We start from the raw sequence: 20,605 nt of genomic DNA, 5'->3' as shown, positions 1-20,605 counted from the left end.
CATAATGGATCACACCTGCACCAGACCACCAAACACACACCATCAGCTTCTTTTGATGAATTTTGCTTTTTGAACTGTTCTGGTTGCTCATCTTTGTCCAACCATTGTGCTGAATGTTTTAAGTTGTTGTATTGGATCCATTTCTCCTCACATGTTAGTTTGATTTAAAAAAATGATTCATTTTTGTGACAAGAAAGAAGCATAATACAGGCTACCAAACGTTAGTGTTTGTGATTTTCATTGAGTTCATTTGGAACCCACTTATCCAACTTTTTCGCTTAACCAATTTGAACTAGGTGAGTCAATATTGCTTGCTCGCTAACACCAAACAACAACGATAATTCATGAGCACTTTGAAATGGATCTGGCTCAACGGTGGCTTTCAGTTTGTCATTATCCACCTTTGTTTCTGGTCGACCATGCTGCTCATTCTTGAAATGAAATTACCAGAACGAAATTTTGCAAACCAGTTTGATACTGTCTGCTGTGTAATAACATTAGAATAAAATACTCCATTAATATTCTGAGCTGTCTGTGATACTGTATTTCCAAGAAAGAACTCATATTTCAAAACTACGAATTTCCGACTTATCCATCTCTAAACAAAAACAGCAAAAAATGATTTATAAACACTTTATAAAGTACAAAATGAGTTAGAATAAAGAAATAGATGAGTCGGCTTTCTAACAAAAAACAAGGATTGTCAAAATATAATAACGGTGCAAAATAACCAGCTGTCAAAATTTATGATATACCTTACTACAAATTTCATACTTGATGACCTAATATATATGTGTGTGTGTATATGTATATATATATATATATATATGTATATATACACACACACAAACACACACACACACACACCCATGCTAGCATGGAAGGCGGACGTTAAACGGTGATGATATATATAACTATATAGACATCACTAAAGTTATGAAGGGTACAGAGTGGTACCAGAATTGCTAGAAAAAAGAGTTAACACTTTAGTGGCATCTATAAATTTGCCTTTAGGTTGTTAAATTGGTAATAAGCCATCCATATTAGTTATAGTTTTCGCTTCTACCATTTCTGCAATCAGCACATTTCAACGGTTTTTCTTATAAGTTGACAAAGTGAGTTGAGCTTAACCCTAGGTGCAGTAAGAGCCAGACGAAAGTTATGCTCAGCACAAAAATTCGAAATCATGTGATTTGGCTATATCTGTGGCCATAGGGAGCTTTGTCTCCTTTGTCAGTTTATTAAGATAGTGCTCTTGTGGCTAATGAGTCATTTGACTCTTATTTTTAACAATGCTGGTACCACTTTGTACCATCTGTCACTTTAGTGACATCTATAAATTTGCCTTTAGGTTGTTAAATTGCTAATAAGACTCCCATATTATTTATATATAAATATTCGCATGAACATCAGACTGCTAGATCCCTTTTCTCAACTGGAAGTATAACTCAACCTGCTTTCTTACCTAGGAATATATGTAAGGAGGTACACATTCACGGAAATATGGATAACCTCACCATACCCTCCAGAACAGGATGAACTCTGAGCCTTGAACTTCATATCTTGCTACACATTTCCTTACATCAAATGTTCTCTCTACATCTCCACTTAAAAGTTTCCTGCAAATAATTTTGTCCCCAATGACAGAATACCCAGTATATGGTAATGTGAATCGTTACTAGTGCCGCTGGACTGGCTCCTGTGCAGGTGGCATGTAAAAAACACCTTTTTGAGTATGGCCATTGCCAGTACTGTATGATTGGCCCTCGTGCCAGTGGCACGTAAAAGCACCCACTACACTCTCGGAGTGGTTGGCATTAGGAAGGGCATCCAGCTGTAGAAACTCTGCCAGATCAGATTGGAGCCTGGTGTAGCCTTCTGGCTTGCCAGTCCTCAGTCAAATCGTCCAACCCATGCTAGCATGGAAAGCAGACATTAAACGATGATGATGATGATGATGAATCATAGTTGGAGATGCCATTAGCATAATTGGTTATGTGTCTGTGTGCTTTATGACTGACATATAACCTAAAGATTTCTATCAATTCACATGCAACAGTTTCAGTTTTCTTTTGCCTTTTGCTTTTTTTCATTTTCGTCTATGTTGCTGTGTTTATGTCATGTCACTTGCTGACAGCTTTTATGGTTGAGGAGATATAATATGAGTGGTTATAGCAGCTATATAGCAGTTTGGACTGCTATTTCTAGGCATGTAAGAGTTTTTATAACCCTCTCCATTATAATTGTGATTTATTCACAATTATACACTCTTCTTTTATGACAGAATTTTTTGATTCCATGTTCTGGCCTCTGGTATATTCGTAAATAATTTTGAATTGTTTACCACATATCCCTACATAATGTATTTTAACATTGATTCCTCTTTTATTATTCAACTTTCTCTCATATCCAGTTTTTTCGCTGTGGCTCGTTTAACTGGTCATTTTTTTATAAACGCTGAGCATCACATTTGAATTCAGGATTTGAATTATGTAGATAGACGTTGACACATTATTCTTGCTGGTTGGGACACATGTTAAGCCGCGAAGTATATTTTTTGTGTTAATTTCTATGTACAAGAATGTTCTCCTGATGAGGAGAATGAATCCACTTTTGATTTCTAGCTTCGAAATTGCAATTGAGGACTAACTGTTTATTTTTATTTAAATTTTGAATGTCTATGTCATGTCACTTGCCGACAGCTTTTATGGTTGAGGAGATATATTATGAGTGGTTATAATTGCTTTATAGCAATTTTGACTGCTATTTCTAGGCATGTAAGGGTTTTTCTAACCCTCTCCATTATAATTGTGATTTTATAGTAAATGTTCTGGCCACTGATATATTTGTAAATACTAGGTTAAGGAAAAAAGTTTGTGCGCCATGTTAAAATGAACACACACACCACAAAAATATATAAAAAAGCATTATTTTAACACGGTGTACAAATTTTTTCCTCAACTTAATAATTTTGAATTGTTTATGATATATCCTGCATAATGTATTTTTACATTCATTCCTCTTTTATATATATATATATATATATATATATTTGTATACATGTATATATGTATACATGTATATTTATATATACATATACGTTGTGTATACATATATGCACACTTTTTTAAGTGTACGCAATGTGTGTAGTAGTGCATGCTTTTGTGTAAGAGTACATATGCTCTGTGTGTGTGTGTGACTTCTATCTTTTACTTGTTTCAGTCATTAGACTGTGGCCATGCTGGGGCACCGCCTTGAAAAATTTTAGTTGAACAAATTGACCCCAGTACTTATTATTATTTTGTAAAGTTTATTACCTATCCTATCAGTCTCTTTTGCTGAACCGCTAAGTCACTGGGACGTAAACACACCAACACCAGTTGTCAAGTGGTGATGAGGGGCAAGCATAGTCACAAAGACACACACTCATTGATGTATAATACAATGGGCTCCTTTCAGTTTCCATCTATGATATCCACTCACAAGGCTTCAGTTGACCCAAATCTATAGTAGATGATACTTGCACACGGTACCATGCAGTGAGACTGAACCCAAAACCATGTGGCTGGGAAGCAAAGTTTCTACCATACAGCCATGCCTATATTAGCGCATGCACTTGGATTCCCCTACTCCATTTTAATAACTCTACCAAAAGAATACGAATCCAGAAGATGCTCAGATAAGAAATGTTTTTTTTTTCTCAACCTTGTACATCTACTCCTCTATTTCTGCACAGATCATAAACCCCTTATTAGTTCTTTTCATTATTCTATCTATTTCATTACCATGAAAACATAGGTTAAGCTTAGTTTTGTCTTCCTCACTGTTGTCTTAAGACAAACTTAAGTTCCTTCATGCGCATTTACTATTGTCACTTATTCATTTATTCAATTTTGTCAGATCGTCACTTATTTCTCTAATTTTGTCACAGATTGGCTGACCGAAAATTCTAAGATTTTTCAATTCTATTTTACTATTATCAGCATTTGCTGTTTCATTAAATTATGTTATTCAAAATCCCCAAAGAATATTTTTCTCCCTCGTGTTCTATCCCTGACCAGCCTAACTCTGGCCCCCTCTCTCTCTGCTTCACTCTGTCTGTCTGTCTTTCTCTCTCTGTTTCGATTACCACTTGCTTCGCCAACACTTCTCACTCCTCCACCACCCCACCCTATATAAACTAGCGCACGCACTCAGATTCTCCTACTCCATTTTAACAACTCCCCCGAATCCAGAAGATGCTTTTGTTTAATTTTGCTATTTCACAGTACTGCCTGATTGGCTTTCATGCCAGTGAAGCTTTAAAAGCACATCTGAGTGTGATCGCTACTAGGGCCATGGATTGATTCCCATGCCAGTGACATGTGAAAAGCACCATTCGAGCATGATCGTTGCCAGCACTGCTTTACCAGAACATGTACTGGTGGCACATGAAAAACAACATTCAAGTATGGTCGTTGCCAGTGCCGCCGGACTGGCTCCCATGCAAGTAGCATGTAAAAAACATCTTTTGAACATGGTCATTGCCAGAGCTGCCTGACTGGCCCTCATGCCAGTGGCACGTAAAAGCACCCACTACACTCTCGGAGTGGTTGGCATTAGGAAGGGCATCCAGCTGTAGACATTTTGCCTGATCAGACTGAGCCTGGTGCAGCCTCTGGCTCACCAGTCCTCAGTCAAACCATCCAACCCATGCCAGCATGGAAAGCGGACATTAAACGCTGATGATGATGATGATATATATATTATCATCATCATTGTCTAGCATCTATCTTCCATACTAGCATGGGTGGGACAGTACCACAAGAGCCAGCAAGGCCGAAGCCTGCACCAGACTTCTGTGACTGTTTTGGCAGGATTTTTACAGCTGGATTCCCTTTCCTAACATCAACCACTGAACAAATACAACAGAACATAATCATCTTGAGAAAAAAATTGGGCATAAGAGGCATCAGATGTAGTGTACAAGAGAGAAGACTGTGCTGGTATGGTCATGTGATGTGTATTGACAAAGACAGCTGGATAAAGAAATGCCAATCTCTAACTGTGGAGGGAGCCTGTGGAAGAGGTAGACCCAGGAAGACATGGGATGAGGTGGTGAAGCATGATCTTCTGATGTTGGGTTTCATGGAGGCAATGACAAGTGATCGAGTCCTTTGGTGACTTGCTGTGCTTGAGAAGACACGTCAAGCCAAATGAAGTCAAAGTCACAGCCAGTACCAGTGACATAAAAGGTACCCCTGGTTGTCATTAAAAAGGGCATCCATCTGTAGAAACCAAGCCAATCAAACTGGAACCTGGTGCAACTCTTCAGCTTACCAGTTCCAGTCAAACCATCTAACCTATGCCAGTATGGAGGACGGACACGAAATGATGATGATGATGATGATTGTCACACAAATTTGTTCATCACCCCCCACACACATTTATTTTAATCCTTTCCAATGATATTTGAATTAGCATTAAAAATATCTTTATCATAATGTTTATAGTGTTTTTCTTTTATAGCTTTATACTTCCTCTACAACTATTGTTTATTGTTTTCGGAATTTGAATAAACTTTCGTCTTTTCAGACAAATGACAATGGAGTGCCAAGTAGAAAAACATGAGCAAATTGATCTAACAACCCAACAATATTATATGTGTATTATATTTATGTGTGTATTATACTTGCATGTGTGTTTGTGTATAGTATTGTGAAAGTACTTGTGTGTGTACATATGCAAGAACAAGTACACACATAAAAATACAAAACTATATAATTTCAGTGTGCTTATATGTAGATACAATTGAATTTGTGAGGTCATATATATGCATGCCTCGACACACAAACACATTTGGACATGCAAAACATGGGTATGTCCATGTGTATGTATGCCTGCAACAGAAACATGTCTATGTCCATATGCTTGCTTACACACATGAATATATTTGGACATGTAAAACATGGGTGTGTCCATGTGCATGTATGCCTGCATATAAAAATGTGTGTGTCCATACGTTTGCTTGCACTCATGAACATATTTGGAAATGCAAACATGTCTATGTCTAAAAATGAAAAATGAAAGCAAGACTAGAATTGTTTTGTCTGTATTAATAGAAATTCTTTGGCGAAAAGGACAGTTGAGGTGACAGGAAGAAGATAAATCATTATTAATATTTTGAAACACCTCGGTAACAGCAGCTGAAAGAAGAAATGCAATTATAAATGATTAAGACTGATGGTTGTTTATTCTTAACAGAGCACAATTCCCAGGGCCTCCTTCTGCAGTAGGGTGTGGGGTATAATTAGGAGAGATGTGTTAATACAACCATTTATACACACGAAAATAAAAATCTGAGCAAGCAGGTCTTCTGTGTGTGTCAAAGAAGAAGATTAAATAATGTGAAGTGTTCTGAGAGTAAACACAGATAATTAATAAACAGTGCAGTAGGATAATATAAAAGATTGAACTAAGAAAAAGAATTCAAATAAGCCAGGGACTGAAATAAATCAAGTATGTATGGATGCCCAGAATGACATACACTGAAAATACTTTACATTTTCCTCTTAGCTGAAGAAAGAAAATGAAAAGCTGTCAACATTTGTTAACAACTCACAAAGAAGAGGAGAAATATGTATTTTCATTGAGTTCTCATGTTAAGATGAGAATTTTATTTTTTAGTTCATAGCAACTGTCAGGTTCCAGACTTAATAGAACTCCTCAGTGAAACATAGATAATATAAACCTAGAAAGTATAACTATTAGGATGTATTGAGTCTTGTAAGAGATGAGCCTCATGTTAAAGTCAGTCAAATTCATTAATTATTGGTTTCAAATTTTAGTACAAGGTCAATAATTTTAGGGAACAGGGTAAACTGATTACATCAACCCCAGTGTTCAACTGGTAATTATTTTATCGACCACCAAATGATGAAAGGCAAAGTCGACCCAGCAGCATTTGAACTCAAAATGTAGTTAGAAGAAATGCTGCCCAGCAGTAATTATTCTGCCAGCTTGCTGCCTTAACTTCATTAATTATTGAAAACAAACAAAACTTATATCAAAAATATTTGTATCACCATAGCAACAAAGGCTGCAACAAGAATGCTAACTGTCACCAATCTTTTGTGAAGTAAATGGCTACATTTATCAATCAGGCAACAATGAGTAATGTTTCTCTGAATTGTCTTAGTGTATTTATCCTATAAATTTACCCTCAGGTTGGGAAAATTGAATAATAGGAACAACTAAGGTTAGTCCTAATTTCAAAACTACTATCTTTTATCTTTTATTTGTTTCAATTATTGGACTGTGACCATATTGGGGCACTGCTTCAAAGAGTTTAGTTGAACAAATTGACCCCCAGTACTTATTTTTCGAAGTCTGGTTCTTATTCCATTAGTTCCTTTTGCTGAACCACTATGTTACAGAGATGTAGACAAATGAAGTGGTTGGGATATAGACACAAGCACAATGACATATGAGCACACACACACACACACACACACACACACAACGCATATGTATGATGGGCTTTTTTCAGTCTCTGCCTTCCAGATCAATTTTACTCTAAATTAAACTTTTATCATAAGCCATCACTTTTTAATTTGTATAAACTTAGAGAATACTTGTATAAAACGAAGTTATTATGTTAAACCTCCTGCTGCAGTGGAAGTTTAAGATTAGAAGAGGGAAATAATTATTTTATTATTTTGTAATCCTGTAAGGAAATTTCTCTCTCTCTCTCTCCAAAGACAATTTTCATAGCTAAAGTCTTTTCACATTTGAGTGTAAACAAATATGTTAAATACTTGTTTCAATTAACACTGCTTCTGTGTCTCTGTTGATGTAAGATAGGAATTAAAATCTGTCAAAACAGAGAATAGTTGCTGGTGGATTTAAACAAGAAACCACAAGATTTAGCTGAGTGAACACTAAGGGGCAATCCATGTAATCAATATACTAGATATGATTTAATTTCTGGTAACAATCTGTTGCTGCTACATGTCTAATCAACCTACTTCTGTGAATCTCTCAACTACTTTTTTCGTTCTCTATCGTTTTGCCTTTAACTACCACTTTCCATTACAAGTTTCAAATAAAACCATTGATGAGGATTAATGGAAACCAATATATAAACGAGTGATTTGAAATTGTTTAATAAGTAGTTAGGGTCAGCAGAGCATATTTGCAATTTCAGTGTGATAGCGAACTGTATGATTTAAATGAGTAACAAGGACATATATCAATTCTTCACTCTAGAAAATGCAAAGTAAGAAAGCAGTTTGACCTTTTAGTAGCATTACAAAGCTGGTAAAGGCCTCAAGTTAGATTGGAATAGAGTCAGTCATATACTTAAAGTAAATTCCATACAAGAGTTTCTACTTCAGTAACTGAGATAATAGCATGGCTGCTATAAATGATCATTGAATGAATGGGAAGAGAAAACTACATGTGATTTTAACAGTGGCATGTAGAGTAGCAACAGAAAAACTGTCCAACATGGCAATAATATCATTGATATTGATGCAGTGGAAATTATCAAAACAAAGAACCAGATTTAACTGGTTGATTGATAAAGGCTTTGGTTAGTAAAGATTCTGAATAGGAAGTGTGATTAAGTTAATGTAACATTCTTTTCTGCCATGGTCATTAAAATAAGGACCAGTAGAGTGTCAGATAGGACACTTCCCAATGTTTTTTCCAGATGTCTGCATTCTGTGTTCAAATCCTGCTGAGCTCAACTTTGCTTTTCATCCTTTGATATAAAAATGAACCATCCAAGCTAGTAGATTGTTAGAATGTGGGACCAGATGCCTTGCAGTAGTTCTTCTGGCTTTTTGCATTCTGAGCTTGAATCCCTACATAGCCTATGTGGGTGGTAGACTTAATCTGTTGCCCAGTTTAAAACAATCACCTGGCACCTAAGTTAACTCTTGCATATCCTAGGTGCCAGGTAGTCCACTCTGTTGCATGTATTGAGGCCAGGTTTTTGGTTTCAGGATCTCTTCCTCCCTTCCCACTGCCAGTCATCAGCACTGCCTTTCTTCCTAGCTAAAAATGTTAAGGAAAAAATATAAACAGTCAAGAGATGATTAATATTTGGTTCATCCAAGGCAGTGAGCTGACAGAATCATTAGCATGACAAGCAAAATGTTTAGCAGCATTTCATCCACCTTTATGTTCTGAGTTTAAATTATGCCAAGTTCGACTGCTTTTCATCCTTTCAGGGTCAATTAAATAAGTACCAATTGAGTGTTAAGATCGATTTAATCGACTCATCCCCTCCCACCAAATTGCTGGCCTTGTGCCAAAATTTGAAATCAATAATTGATTCATTCAATCTGTAAAATATCTGAGGAGGGTGGATATTCTGTAAACTACCTGTAGAACAAAGTTTGTTCAACTAGTGTTGACTTTCAAGAGAAAAGTTACTTAATCTGCCAACATTGCAGCAGATTTTCTCACTTATCTTTACTATCTTAAGGGCAGGTGCTATATGTTCTACACGTTAAAATATGTCTACTTCAAGTGGGTTTATCTTTGATAGATAAGTAAAAATAACGATAATGAATAAAATACCAATTTGCACTAAATTAATGAGATACTGTCCTACAGTTTGTAGTTCATCGATGAACCACAAGAGAATGAAATGTTGTCATCATCATCATATGTCTCTTTTTCTATGTTAGCATGGGTTGGACAGTTCAACATGAACTGACAAGTGAGTGGGTTGTACTAAGCTCCAATGTCTACTTTGGTATGGTTTCTACATTCGACAGATGGAAGCCCTTTGTGATACCAACCACTTAATCACCAAGTATCCACAAGACAAAACCCCTCAACTGAGTAGGCTATAATATTGAGGGATATGAAAGTATGATGGGAACAGGAGCAAGTGCTCTGCTAAAGAGGTAAATATATGTCTTGCCCATCTGGAAAGAGAGAGATCTGAGGTCAAGGTGCAAGGTGAATGTGAAAGAAAGAATAAGATAGAGGAACAGAAACTGTGGTTGGGTAAGTAAGTGCACTATGGTGAAAATAGTGTGACAGATGATTAGAGATAAGGGAGTGAATTGGATGAGTTGAATATCATTTTAGGGGAGGGGGAAGTGAAGGAAAGAAATAGGAGTGGGTCAAGGGTAGAGGAGATGTCATCATCATCATTATCAACATCATCATTTAATGTCTCTTTTTCTATGTTAGCATGGGTTGGACAGTTAACATGAACTGATAGTGAGAGGGTTGTACTAAGCATAAATATTTAACATTCGTTTTCTGTGATGGCATGGGTTGGATGTCTTGACAGGAGCTGGCAAGGCCAGGGGCCGCACTTGACTCCATAGTTTGTTTTGGCTCGGTTTCTACAGCTGGATGCTCTTCCTAACACCATCCACTTTACAGAGTGTACTGGGTGCTTTTTATGTGGCACCAGCACCAGTGATTTTTACGTGGCACCAGCACCAAGGGACAGTAATTTCAGGTTTGAGTCCTCTTCAGGCAAGTTAAATTTTAAATCTATCTCGGGGTTGAAATAGATTGAAATAATGAAATACCTAAATAAGAATGATGTCATAAAAAGAGAAGTAATAAAACAAGAGTGTAATCCATTCCAGCTTTTCAAAACTTTCTTTTGCCTTGTTCATAAAACCTTGTCATTTATCAAATTTTGGGATATTATTTTTCAATAATCTTAAATTATTTATTTTAAAAACTGCCCATTAACAGTCAAATTTACTTTTTCTAGTTTCAGTCAATGTAACTCAACTTCTCCTGTTCATGTGTAATTTCATTGTCACACCTATATTTCCTTCAGATATATCTCATTGTGGTAAGTATTTAATGCTCTAACATTATTCCATTCATGACCAAAGTGAGAATTTAATGCCATTTGTGTTTAGATTTAGAAAAACCTTTGTCTTTTAAATCATACTTGGATCCCACTACATTTAATTTCAAAGCATGTTGCATGTTGTTGCCCAGTGTGTCTAGTTTCACTGAAACACATATGGATTAGTAAGCAATGTCTAAGAACAAAATACACATTTCTAGAAGCAATCACATGCTTATTTTTAATTTTCCATACCATTTAATTTTAATCAAGGTCTGTTTTCTTTATAAGAATTGTCTTGAACAAAGTGAGTATTTGCCTAGATTTAAAGAATTCCCACAACTAGTTTCAATCATACATACTGTCAGCTGAGATTCTATAATCATTTCCGTTGAAGAGTGATAACTTATATAAAAAACCTGATGAGGGAGTCCTGTAAAATTGACCTTGGTTTCTGTGTGTTGAGACAGTGTTCCTATCTATAATTATAATTGGACTGTCAACAATATAAGATCACCTGTGACATCATTATTCTTTTAACATTCTGTCAAATGTAGTAGTTATTATTCAGACTGTTTTCAATTATGTGTCATCTTGTAGCTTTGAAATTTCAATGATGTGATTGCATATTTTTAGAATGACATTGTAGGGTAGGTGTGAGAGGCCAGATCTGGCTGGTTTGAACATAAAAGAAAGTGACTATTTTGGCCAGATATGGTCTGGTTTAAATGCTAAAGGGTTAATTTGGTGTATATCCCAAGAAATATGTCTTTCTCATCATTTTCCAGGAGATAACACCTATACAGGGATGGTGTTCACATTTTGACCTGAATGATGACATCTAGCATGACATTTCTATTTTCATCGCAGTTAGATATTGACTGTTGTGTGTCATCACACTTGACACTAGTAATTCTTCAAATCTGTGAAGAAATATCTCACAGTAGACACATTTGAAAATCATAATTTCATTTTCACTCTACTTGGAATTGTGTTAACTGCACTTGCAGTACATTGCAGCTGTTACCTGCACTTGCAATAGGATGCAGCTGTTACTTTAACTTGCAATAGGATGCAGCTGTTACTTTAACTTGCAATAAGATGCAGCTGTTAGTTGAACTTGCAGTAGGATGCGGCTGTTAAGTGAATATACAGTAGATTGCAGTTAGTAGAACATGCAATAGATTGTCAGTATTGATAAACATGGGAACAACTGTATAATTGTTAGAGAATATCTCAAAGAGCAGGAAAAAAAAACTCCTGCATCTAAATATACAAGTTCAAGACAATGGGAGAGTCTGTATGTAGTTGTGTAACCAGCTAGAAATAGCAGCCAAATCTATCCTAAATAACACTCCATTGTTTTAGTAAAAGGAAGAAAAGATTTAGTACATTGTATCTGGAAATAACACATGATGGTCAAGGCTAGAATGCCTTTGCTCATAGTTGTGCTCAATCACTGCTGATTTGGAGTTAAATAAGAATAACAGCAATGACAATCACAAAGCAAACTGAAATAGCTCTAAACACTTGTTCATTAATTTGTTAAGTAATGTAATTTGTGTTTTATGTCACATGAACTCATCAGTTCTGTTTTGTATTGCAGAGTTGGTTGATCCAGCCCAGCTTGCCACAAACATCTTCAGGAACCTTGCCAGCAAAGAGGATGCCTGTGCTGCATGTCTCTGTAAAAATGCCGTCACAGAAAGACTTATCTCACCAATATCCCAGTGGCTCATTTACTACAAGGTATTACACAGATTAGTCAAGATGAATTGATTAAAGCTTACAGTAAAACTAATAGGATTATTTAACCCAAGAAACAGCTCTAGTCTTCATGGAATTAGTCTTTTTGGAATCATTTATTACTGCAAAAACTTTATGAAATACTTATTTGAGTGGATTTGTTAGTAAATCTTACATCAATGTAATCTTTGTTCCATTTGACTTGTATACTTGTACTGTACAGTCATTAGAATTGTTTAAATGTATGGATACATTTAGGATTTACCTATGGAGAAAATATGTTTAATCCTTGTTTGAGGAGATTAAAGAGAGATCCTCAGTCAAAGTTGTTTTGTTTGACTTTTACCTCAAATAACTCAGTTTGGTAATATGGTGAGTGTACAACCACTGACATGTCTCATGTTAACTGCCAAATGCAGTTTAGACGTCCTAAGTTTAGACTAGTTGTAAGTTTTAAGTGTATTCTGTTATTAATATATCTTGTAATGAAAAAGGTGGCAAAGTGGCAGAACCATTAGCACGATGGGGAAAATGCTTATTGGCATTTCATCCATTGCTTCATTCTGAGTTCAAATTCTGCTAAGGTCGACTTTCAGAGCCAATAATATAAGTACCAGTTGAGCACTGGGTTCAATGTAATTGCCTTGCCTCCCCTCTTCCAAAATTGCTGGCCTTGTGACAAAATTTGAAGCCAATGTTGTAGTTTTGGTTAAGGTGGTGAGCTGGCAGAATGATTAGCACACCAGGCAAAATGCTTAACAGTATTTTGTCCCTCTTTATGTACTGAGTTCAGATTCCACCGAGGTTGACTCTGCCTTTCATTCTTTCAGGGCTGATAAAATAAGTACTAGCTGATCACTGGGGTAATCAATTTACTTCCTTCCTCAAAACTGTTGGCCCTGTGCCAAAATTTGAAACCAATATATTTTGTAATGGTTGAGGATTATGGATTAGGTTGACTCCAGTATCTCTCACAGACATCTAAGGAACATTAATAGAAAATTTAGAGATATAGATAATATTCAATTAAAATTAAATGATAATTTAATTGTTAAATTGTTAATTATTATTGATATAGTTGAAAATTGTGTTTAGAGATAGTGTGGTGCAAATCTCATTGCAAGCCACTACACTGTAATAAATGAAGTCAATTCTACTGATAAGAACAAGATGTGTGAAAGAAACCATAACACTTGCTGTATTTAGAAGCTATATTTGTAATGCTGTCAAAAACTCATTGTAAATACATAAATTGTGCATAAATACCAACATAACTACAACTAGAAACTTATTTCAGAATACAATAAACCAGGTAGATAACACTGCATAAGATGATTTTTGTCCTTGGTTAGCAACTGTTATTTCCTATTTACTTACCCCTAGATAGTATGAAAAATGGCTAATATTTCCTGCAAACTTTGCTTTTGTTGCATTTGTTCAAACCCCAAAGAATCTTCCTCAACACATGGTTATGATGCTCCCCCAACTAATTCTACTCATTTCATGATCAGCGATGCACATACTGTCAGCCACTAAGGGACATGCTCAAGTGGTTAAGATCAAGCAAATCTGTGGTATTGCACAGAATATTTTCTATAATGATATTTCTGCTTCAGCAACTCAATGCTGAATCTGTCTGAAATGTAATGGAAAATAAGTCAATTTCAAAACATTGATGTCCAGGTCACAAAAGCAAAGTTTGAAGGGAATAGTAGTCATTTCCCTTGATTTCTAGATAGAAGCAAATGAAAAATGACACTGATCAAAAACAAAAAAAAAAAAATTTAATTTTTTTACACAGTGTAATAGAACAGTGTGAGACCAACTAAGAGACAGGGACTTCTAGGGTTGCTTATTGTATTAAGTACTGTAAATGAGCACAAGTTTTGTGTTTTTTTAATATTTTACATTTGTTTTGGGTGAGTGGTTGATCAAATTCAGGCACAAATCTAACTACTTCCATTATAGCAGCCACTCAAGCATAAAACAATTGATATGTTGTTTGACAGAAGAGTTGAGACCCAAATGAACCCTAAACAAGCAGATCAAAAGTATTCCAGTCATGACTAACACTGCTTTGTTACCAAGCAGTGGACTACATTATCATACATGACCGTCTTCTTTTCTTCTTTTTAAGGTGTAATCTAATGAAGATTTGATTGCTCTTTCTAGCAAGTCAGGCAACCACATAGAAGACCTTTTAGACCTATCAACCAAACAGTAGATTCAGTACGTTAAACCAACAAAGGAACATCTATATAATTGTTCGACTTATTCATTATACTAAATAGACCTCCTTACAATCTTGATGGCTACAACACTGATTTAATCTCATTGTGAACTTGCATCAAACTGAAACACCCAATATCTTACATCTCCATATCTAGGCAACTGATTACTTTCTTCATGTCATTGTTATATTCAAAAACGTTGACTGTAGCTCTGCAACACCATCTCCAGAAATTAGAGAGATACATCTTGCCAATATCTATGGCAGAGTTTCAACTTATAGCTCTTTGGGCCAGTTCAAAAACCATACATCCACCACTGCTCTTAATTATAGAAAAGAAACCATATGAAAACAGACGATTATGATAAATGAATGAAGATGGATGCATTCTTTGCAGTTCTGTATATTTGTCTATCTTCTACAGGCCAATAATCAACCTCAAGATATTAATGAAGTTACAATGGTACAAACAGCAAATATACTCTGCGAAATGACTTTGACTTCCTGTGGAAGGAAACATCTTTTATATGGAGAAGATCAAGATCTGACAACAAAGTCAAGGTAAATTAATTTTTTTCTATGTAAATGCCATGTTTTGTCATAGTGCTGCCATCATTTTCACTATTATAATATATTATATTTATGTAATAGAATATTTCATATAAACTATTGGGCAAGAGTAATATGTGAAGGTGTGTGGCATAGTGGTTAGACTTGTGATCACGAGATTGCGATTTCAATTCTCAGGCTGGGCAGTGCGTTGTGTCTTTGAGCAAAACAGTTCATTTCATGTTGGTCCAGTCCACTCAGCTGTAAATGAGTAACCTTGCAGCCATCAAGAGTAGTATTATGATCTCAGTCACTTGTACCCCCATAGAAACTGGGTAACCAGCACTATGAGTCCTGGGGTTCATGTCAGTAAAAAAAAAAATTGATTACAGGTAAGTTCACCGCCATCAGTTCACCTGAAGAAAGTTCACCACAAGGAAAGTTTACTGAGAAAATATATCCATAGTATCTCACCTTTAATAGTTAAAAACTATTTTACTTTTATAAAAATAGTGATTTTATGATTGTGAACTTACCAGACATGAAAAATTTAGTGATATAGTTTGTTTCTTTTTATTGTTTCTTTATTTGTATGACTGATCATGTTAAGGTACGTGACATAGTGGTCAGTATTGAAGCACTCAGCAATTTCTGTAAAATGGTTGACATTAGGAAGGGCAACCAGCTGTAGAAACCAAGCCAAATCAGACTGAAACTTGGTGCAGCTCTCCTGCTTGCCAGCTCTGGTCAAACCATCCAACCCATGCCAGCATGTAAAATGGATGTTGAATCATGCTGATGAATTACAAGACCATAAGTTCAATTCCTTTACTGGGTAATACTCAACTGAAAATAAGTACTCATCAAACTACTGCTGTGCTTGGTCTGTCATGGGTGTCTGCTCTTGTCTCTTCAGTCCTGGCTGTAAAGCCACTACTGTGAAAATTGAAGGCATTGGGAGGCAGCCCATGTTAACTAAAGTGTTGGAGAATCATGTCAGCATATGCAGACATCACTGTCATATTGTTGAACACCAGACACAAAGATCTGGTCAGCACTGCTCTAAAAGGATATGAGGTTGTGACAGGAGCAAAAATTAACCATGAAAAGTCAGTGTGCCTGCAGCTCGGCCATCCAATAGCATCATAGGATGCTGGATGAAGGGACCCATTAAATTGCACAGGGTCTGGCTTGGTTCAGATCTCCAGGTGGAGAAGAACTGGGATGAGGTGACAAGCAAGGTTGCCAATCTCACATATAAATGGGCCAAGAGAAAGCTGTCCTGAAAGGTTGGGTAGAGGGGCCAATGCTTACATCACTTCCATTATATATTATCGCTTGACTGTTATGCTTTGCCCCAGTTTACATCTGACCAAACTGGAGTGCTAACTCTTCTACTTTCTGTGGAAGGGACGTGTTCCATTGGTTAGGCACTCCATTTGCTGTCAACACTCACTGAATGGAGAGCTAGGTTTGCCATGGCTGCTGAGTGCAGACATATACTGAGGTTACAATATCTCCAGTACTTCCATGTTAGTAAGAAGGTGTGGTCACCATTTGTCAGACAGGATTTTCCGCAGCTCATCTCTTTGACTGAGCTGTAGCCCTGGATCAAGCATAGACCAAGGCACCTAGAGTGTCATCAGCACTCACTCAGCCTGGCACCTAGAGTGTCATCAGGCACTCACAGTCCTCTATCATTCTGGCAATGTGGTCAATGGAATTTCAACAATGGCATTCTGTAGAGGGTTAGTGGTGAGCAAGTGTAAGTGCAACAAAGTTCTCAGGGAGACTCTAGGCAATCAGCAAGAATCACCTGGGTGGTCTGTTCTGGAGGACTTTCAGGCTGAGATCTATAGATAATTTCCAGAAATTTTTAGCCTGACAATACTACTGGGAGACATTGCTAGTATAGGCATGGAAATGCCATCAGCCAAGTTTGCCCAAGGTGCGTACAGAGTGATGAAACTGTTCTGCATGCTCTTGTCCAGTGCCTGAGCATTGCTGACTTGTGGGTTTATGTCAAACACCTGCCTTCATGTGTAGAGCAGATCCAGTTATTGACTGAGTTCATTGTGAAGATTGTCTTGCTACTTCCTTTGGCCAGGATGTGCTGGCAGCATTTCTTTGCCTAATGGCCTGAGCAAAAGAGGTTGTGTGGTGGACCAGATTGAAAGATCTGAAGAAAAATACTTTCCTCTTTGGCCAAGCCCTCATCAACTACTTCCAGTTTCATTTGAAAAGGAAAGTGAGGGCAGAGAGGAAAGTGCTGCTTCCCAGCAATTTTGTTAAAAGGTGGGTGAATGTTGTAAAAATGGTCTGAGTGAATGGGCCTACCCTATGCATGCACCTGTAGGTTGAAGGAGAACAATGTGGTGAGGGCACTTGCCCAAGTGGTCAGGGCAACCATGGTTTTGTGGGGTTTTGTGAGTGGATTTGGTAGATAGAAACTGAAAGAAGCCCATCATTATATATATGTATATAGGTTAAATAAAATGAGACAACAAAGCCAAGGCAGTGTGAAATTTCTATGACATTTTATATGTAAGTATTTGTGTGTGTGTTTGTCCTCCCACCATCACTTGACAACCGATGTTGGTATGTTTATGTCCCCATAACTTAGCAGTTCGGCAAAAGAGTCCAATAGAATAGATAATAGGTTTACAAAGAATAAGTCCTGGGGTCAATTTGTTCAACTAAAGGCAGTGTTCCAGCATGGCTGCAATCAAATGACTGAAACAAGTAAAAGAGTAATAAAGGCACACACACACACACACACACACACACAATTATTAATTTCCTGTATTTATTGTATTCAATAACATTGGTATACAGTCAACATTTTATTAAAATCTCAAAATATCATATTAATTATTTCAATTCAAATTGACCTTTAGTCTGTCTTCATGAACCAAAATAAATAATAAATGACTTTGATTGGAATAATTAAAACTTTGTACTACAATATATATTCAAAACACATTAATATTGATTTCTCTCATAGAAATAAAGTGATAAATTTGGGAAAGACTGTACATAACTGATCATACTTTTTTTTTTAAAGCCTGGTACTTCTTCTATTAGTGTGTTTTGTTGAACTATATGTGTGTGTGTGCATGCGTTTCTTACTGTTTGTCCCCCACCACATACACACACACACACATACACGCACACACATAAATATGTGCAAGTGTGTCCCCACCACTACTTGATAACTGGTGTTGGCATGTTTACAGCCCTGTAAATATAAATATATATATACATATATGATGGACTTCTTTCAGTCTACATCTACCAAATCCACTCAGCAGGCTTTGCTCAGCCCAAGGCTATAGTAGAAGACATTTGCCCAAGGTGCCATGCAGTGGGACTGAACCTGGAATCATGTGGTTTCAAATCAATCTTCTATTACTACACAATCATACCTGGTTTTTATTTTATTGCTCCCAGAAGGACAAAGATCAAAGTTTACCTAGGTAGATTTGAACTCTGGATATAAAGAGATGTAGTTAAATAACAGTTACTTTATTCACGATGCCATTGAATTAGTCAACCACTACACTTCCATAGACATTAATATTAAAAAAGATATTATTTGCTTGAAGGAAAATTCTTATGAAACACAACAATATATTCTTTTTAAATATCTCTAATTAGAGTAAAGAATGATAAATCCATTCTTCCAAAAAAATGTTGTAAAAGTCAAACGTAACGTTAGTAATGCAATGATTTCAATGATTCCAGCCGCATAAAGAATTATATGCGAGGCTGAGACATAAGTGTATTTAAATTACTCTACACACTGCATGAAGTGGTTAGAGCATCAGGCTTACAATAATGAAGTAGTGAGTTTGATTCCCAGACCGGGCTGTGTGTTGTGTTCTTGACCAAGGCACTTTATTTCACATTGCTCCAGTTCACTCAGATATAGAAATGGGTTGTGGCATCACTGGTGCCAAGTTATATCGGCCTTTGCCTTTCCCTTGGATAACATCAGTGGCATAGAGAAGGAAAGCTGGTATTCATGGGTGACTGCTAGTCTTCCATAAACATCTTGCCCAGACTTGTGCCTCAGAGGGGAACATCCTAGGTGCAATTCCATGTTCATTCATGACTGAAGGGAATCTTTTACTTTTACGCACTGCCATATGAGTTATGGCCAGATATTCTGAAATAAGAATTATACCTAGCAAGAAGCACCAATTAATAATACTAATGTGTGTTCAGGTGCACAAGAAGCAGTTTCTTTTTATAGGAATAGATGTACATTCAGTGCAAAGAAACTTACAGTTTAGTGACTTATTTCATTATATATTTAGTGGCAGAGGGAACACATCTTCATTGGCATATGCACTACTTAGCTCTTTATAACCTTGACCTTGTGCTGTTTCATTGATAGACGAAAAATTTTGAGAATGAGAAAAATCAATTTAAATTCTAATCTGCAAAAACCAAGTTCACTTCAGTAGGGAGTACTCTTAATATCTTAAACATTATGCTTTCTTCAATTTTCCTAACCCTAACCCTTTAGCATTCAAACCATGCCCAGCCCAAATATTCTACCTGTTATATGTTCAAATTGGCCAAATCTAGCCTTTCACACCTACCCTACAATGTCATGTTAAAATGAATAGGGACATTATTTGAATTCCAAAGCCACAGGACAATGCATGATTAATTCAAAATGTAAATAAATATGCATTACATACATTCCACAAAAGAAAGAAATGTCACAATTCTTCCTTATTTACAGTTATTTGACTTCCAATCTGTCACAGGCTTCGTCTTTTCAATGTCTGCTGTTCTACTGCTACTTTAATAATTACTGTTTGCTCAAACTCATCTGCTTCCCACCACTCACACTCAAAGCTACATCTGCTTCTCACTCATCACATCCAACATCTTTTCCCTATTAAACATTTTGTACAATATTTTTCTTAGCATGTCCAGCTATCTTACCAGCAACTAGTAATTTTCATAATTACATGAATCAAATCTCTTTATAATTCATTTTGTCTAACCTTTGTTTCAACTCTAGGTTTTCTTCTCACCTCTAATTTAACTGTTCATCTGATAATCACCTTCCACTTACACAGCTATCAACTCTACATCTCTAACTCTGACTTCATGAAATGCTAACTTCTCCCAGAACAAGAGCTGTTCTTGAATATCTCATTGTTATTTGGCAGGGAGCATTGATGATTGATGACTGTGAGAGAAATAATCTCATCATTCATACCTCTCTCTCTCTCTCTCTCTCTATA

At 36.4% G+C, this 20,605-nt stretch overlaps 1 protein-coding gene across 1 annotated transcript in view; it reads left to right on the top strand.

The window, feature by feature from the left end:
• LOC106883773 (protein broad-minded) overlaps window positions 1-20,605 on the top strand; it is a 264,423-nt gene that overhangs the window by 143,196 nt on the left and 100,622 nt on the right. The window contains exons 14-16 of the mRNA XM_052967655.1: window positions 10,733-10,816; window positions 12,423-12,565; window positions 15,217-15,353. Coding sequence (XP_052823615.1) covers window positions 10,733-10,816; window positions 12,423-12,565; window positions 15,217-15,353 — 364 coding nt within the window. The remainder of the gene's footprint in view (window positions 1-10,732; window positions 10,817-12,422; window positions 12,566-15,216; window positions 15,354-20,605) is intronic.

Source organism: Octopus bimaculoides, chromosome 4, assembly GCF_001194135.2.
Source record: "Octopus bimaculoides isolate UCB-OBI-ISO-001 chromosome 4, ASM119413v2, whole genome shotgun sequence".
Taxonomy (NCBI): domain Eukaryota; kingdom Metazoa; phylum Mollusca; class Cephalopoda; order Octopoda; family Octopodidae; genus Octopus; species Octopus bimaculoides.
The sequence above is the reverse complement of the archived record's forward strand: the minus strand, read 5'-3'. Positions and strand labels throughout refer to the sequence as shown.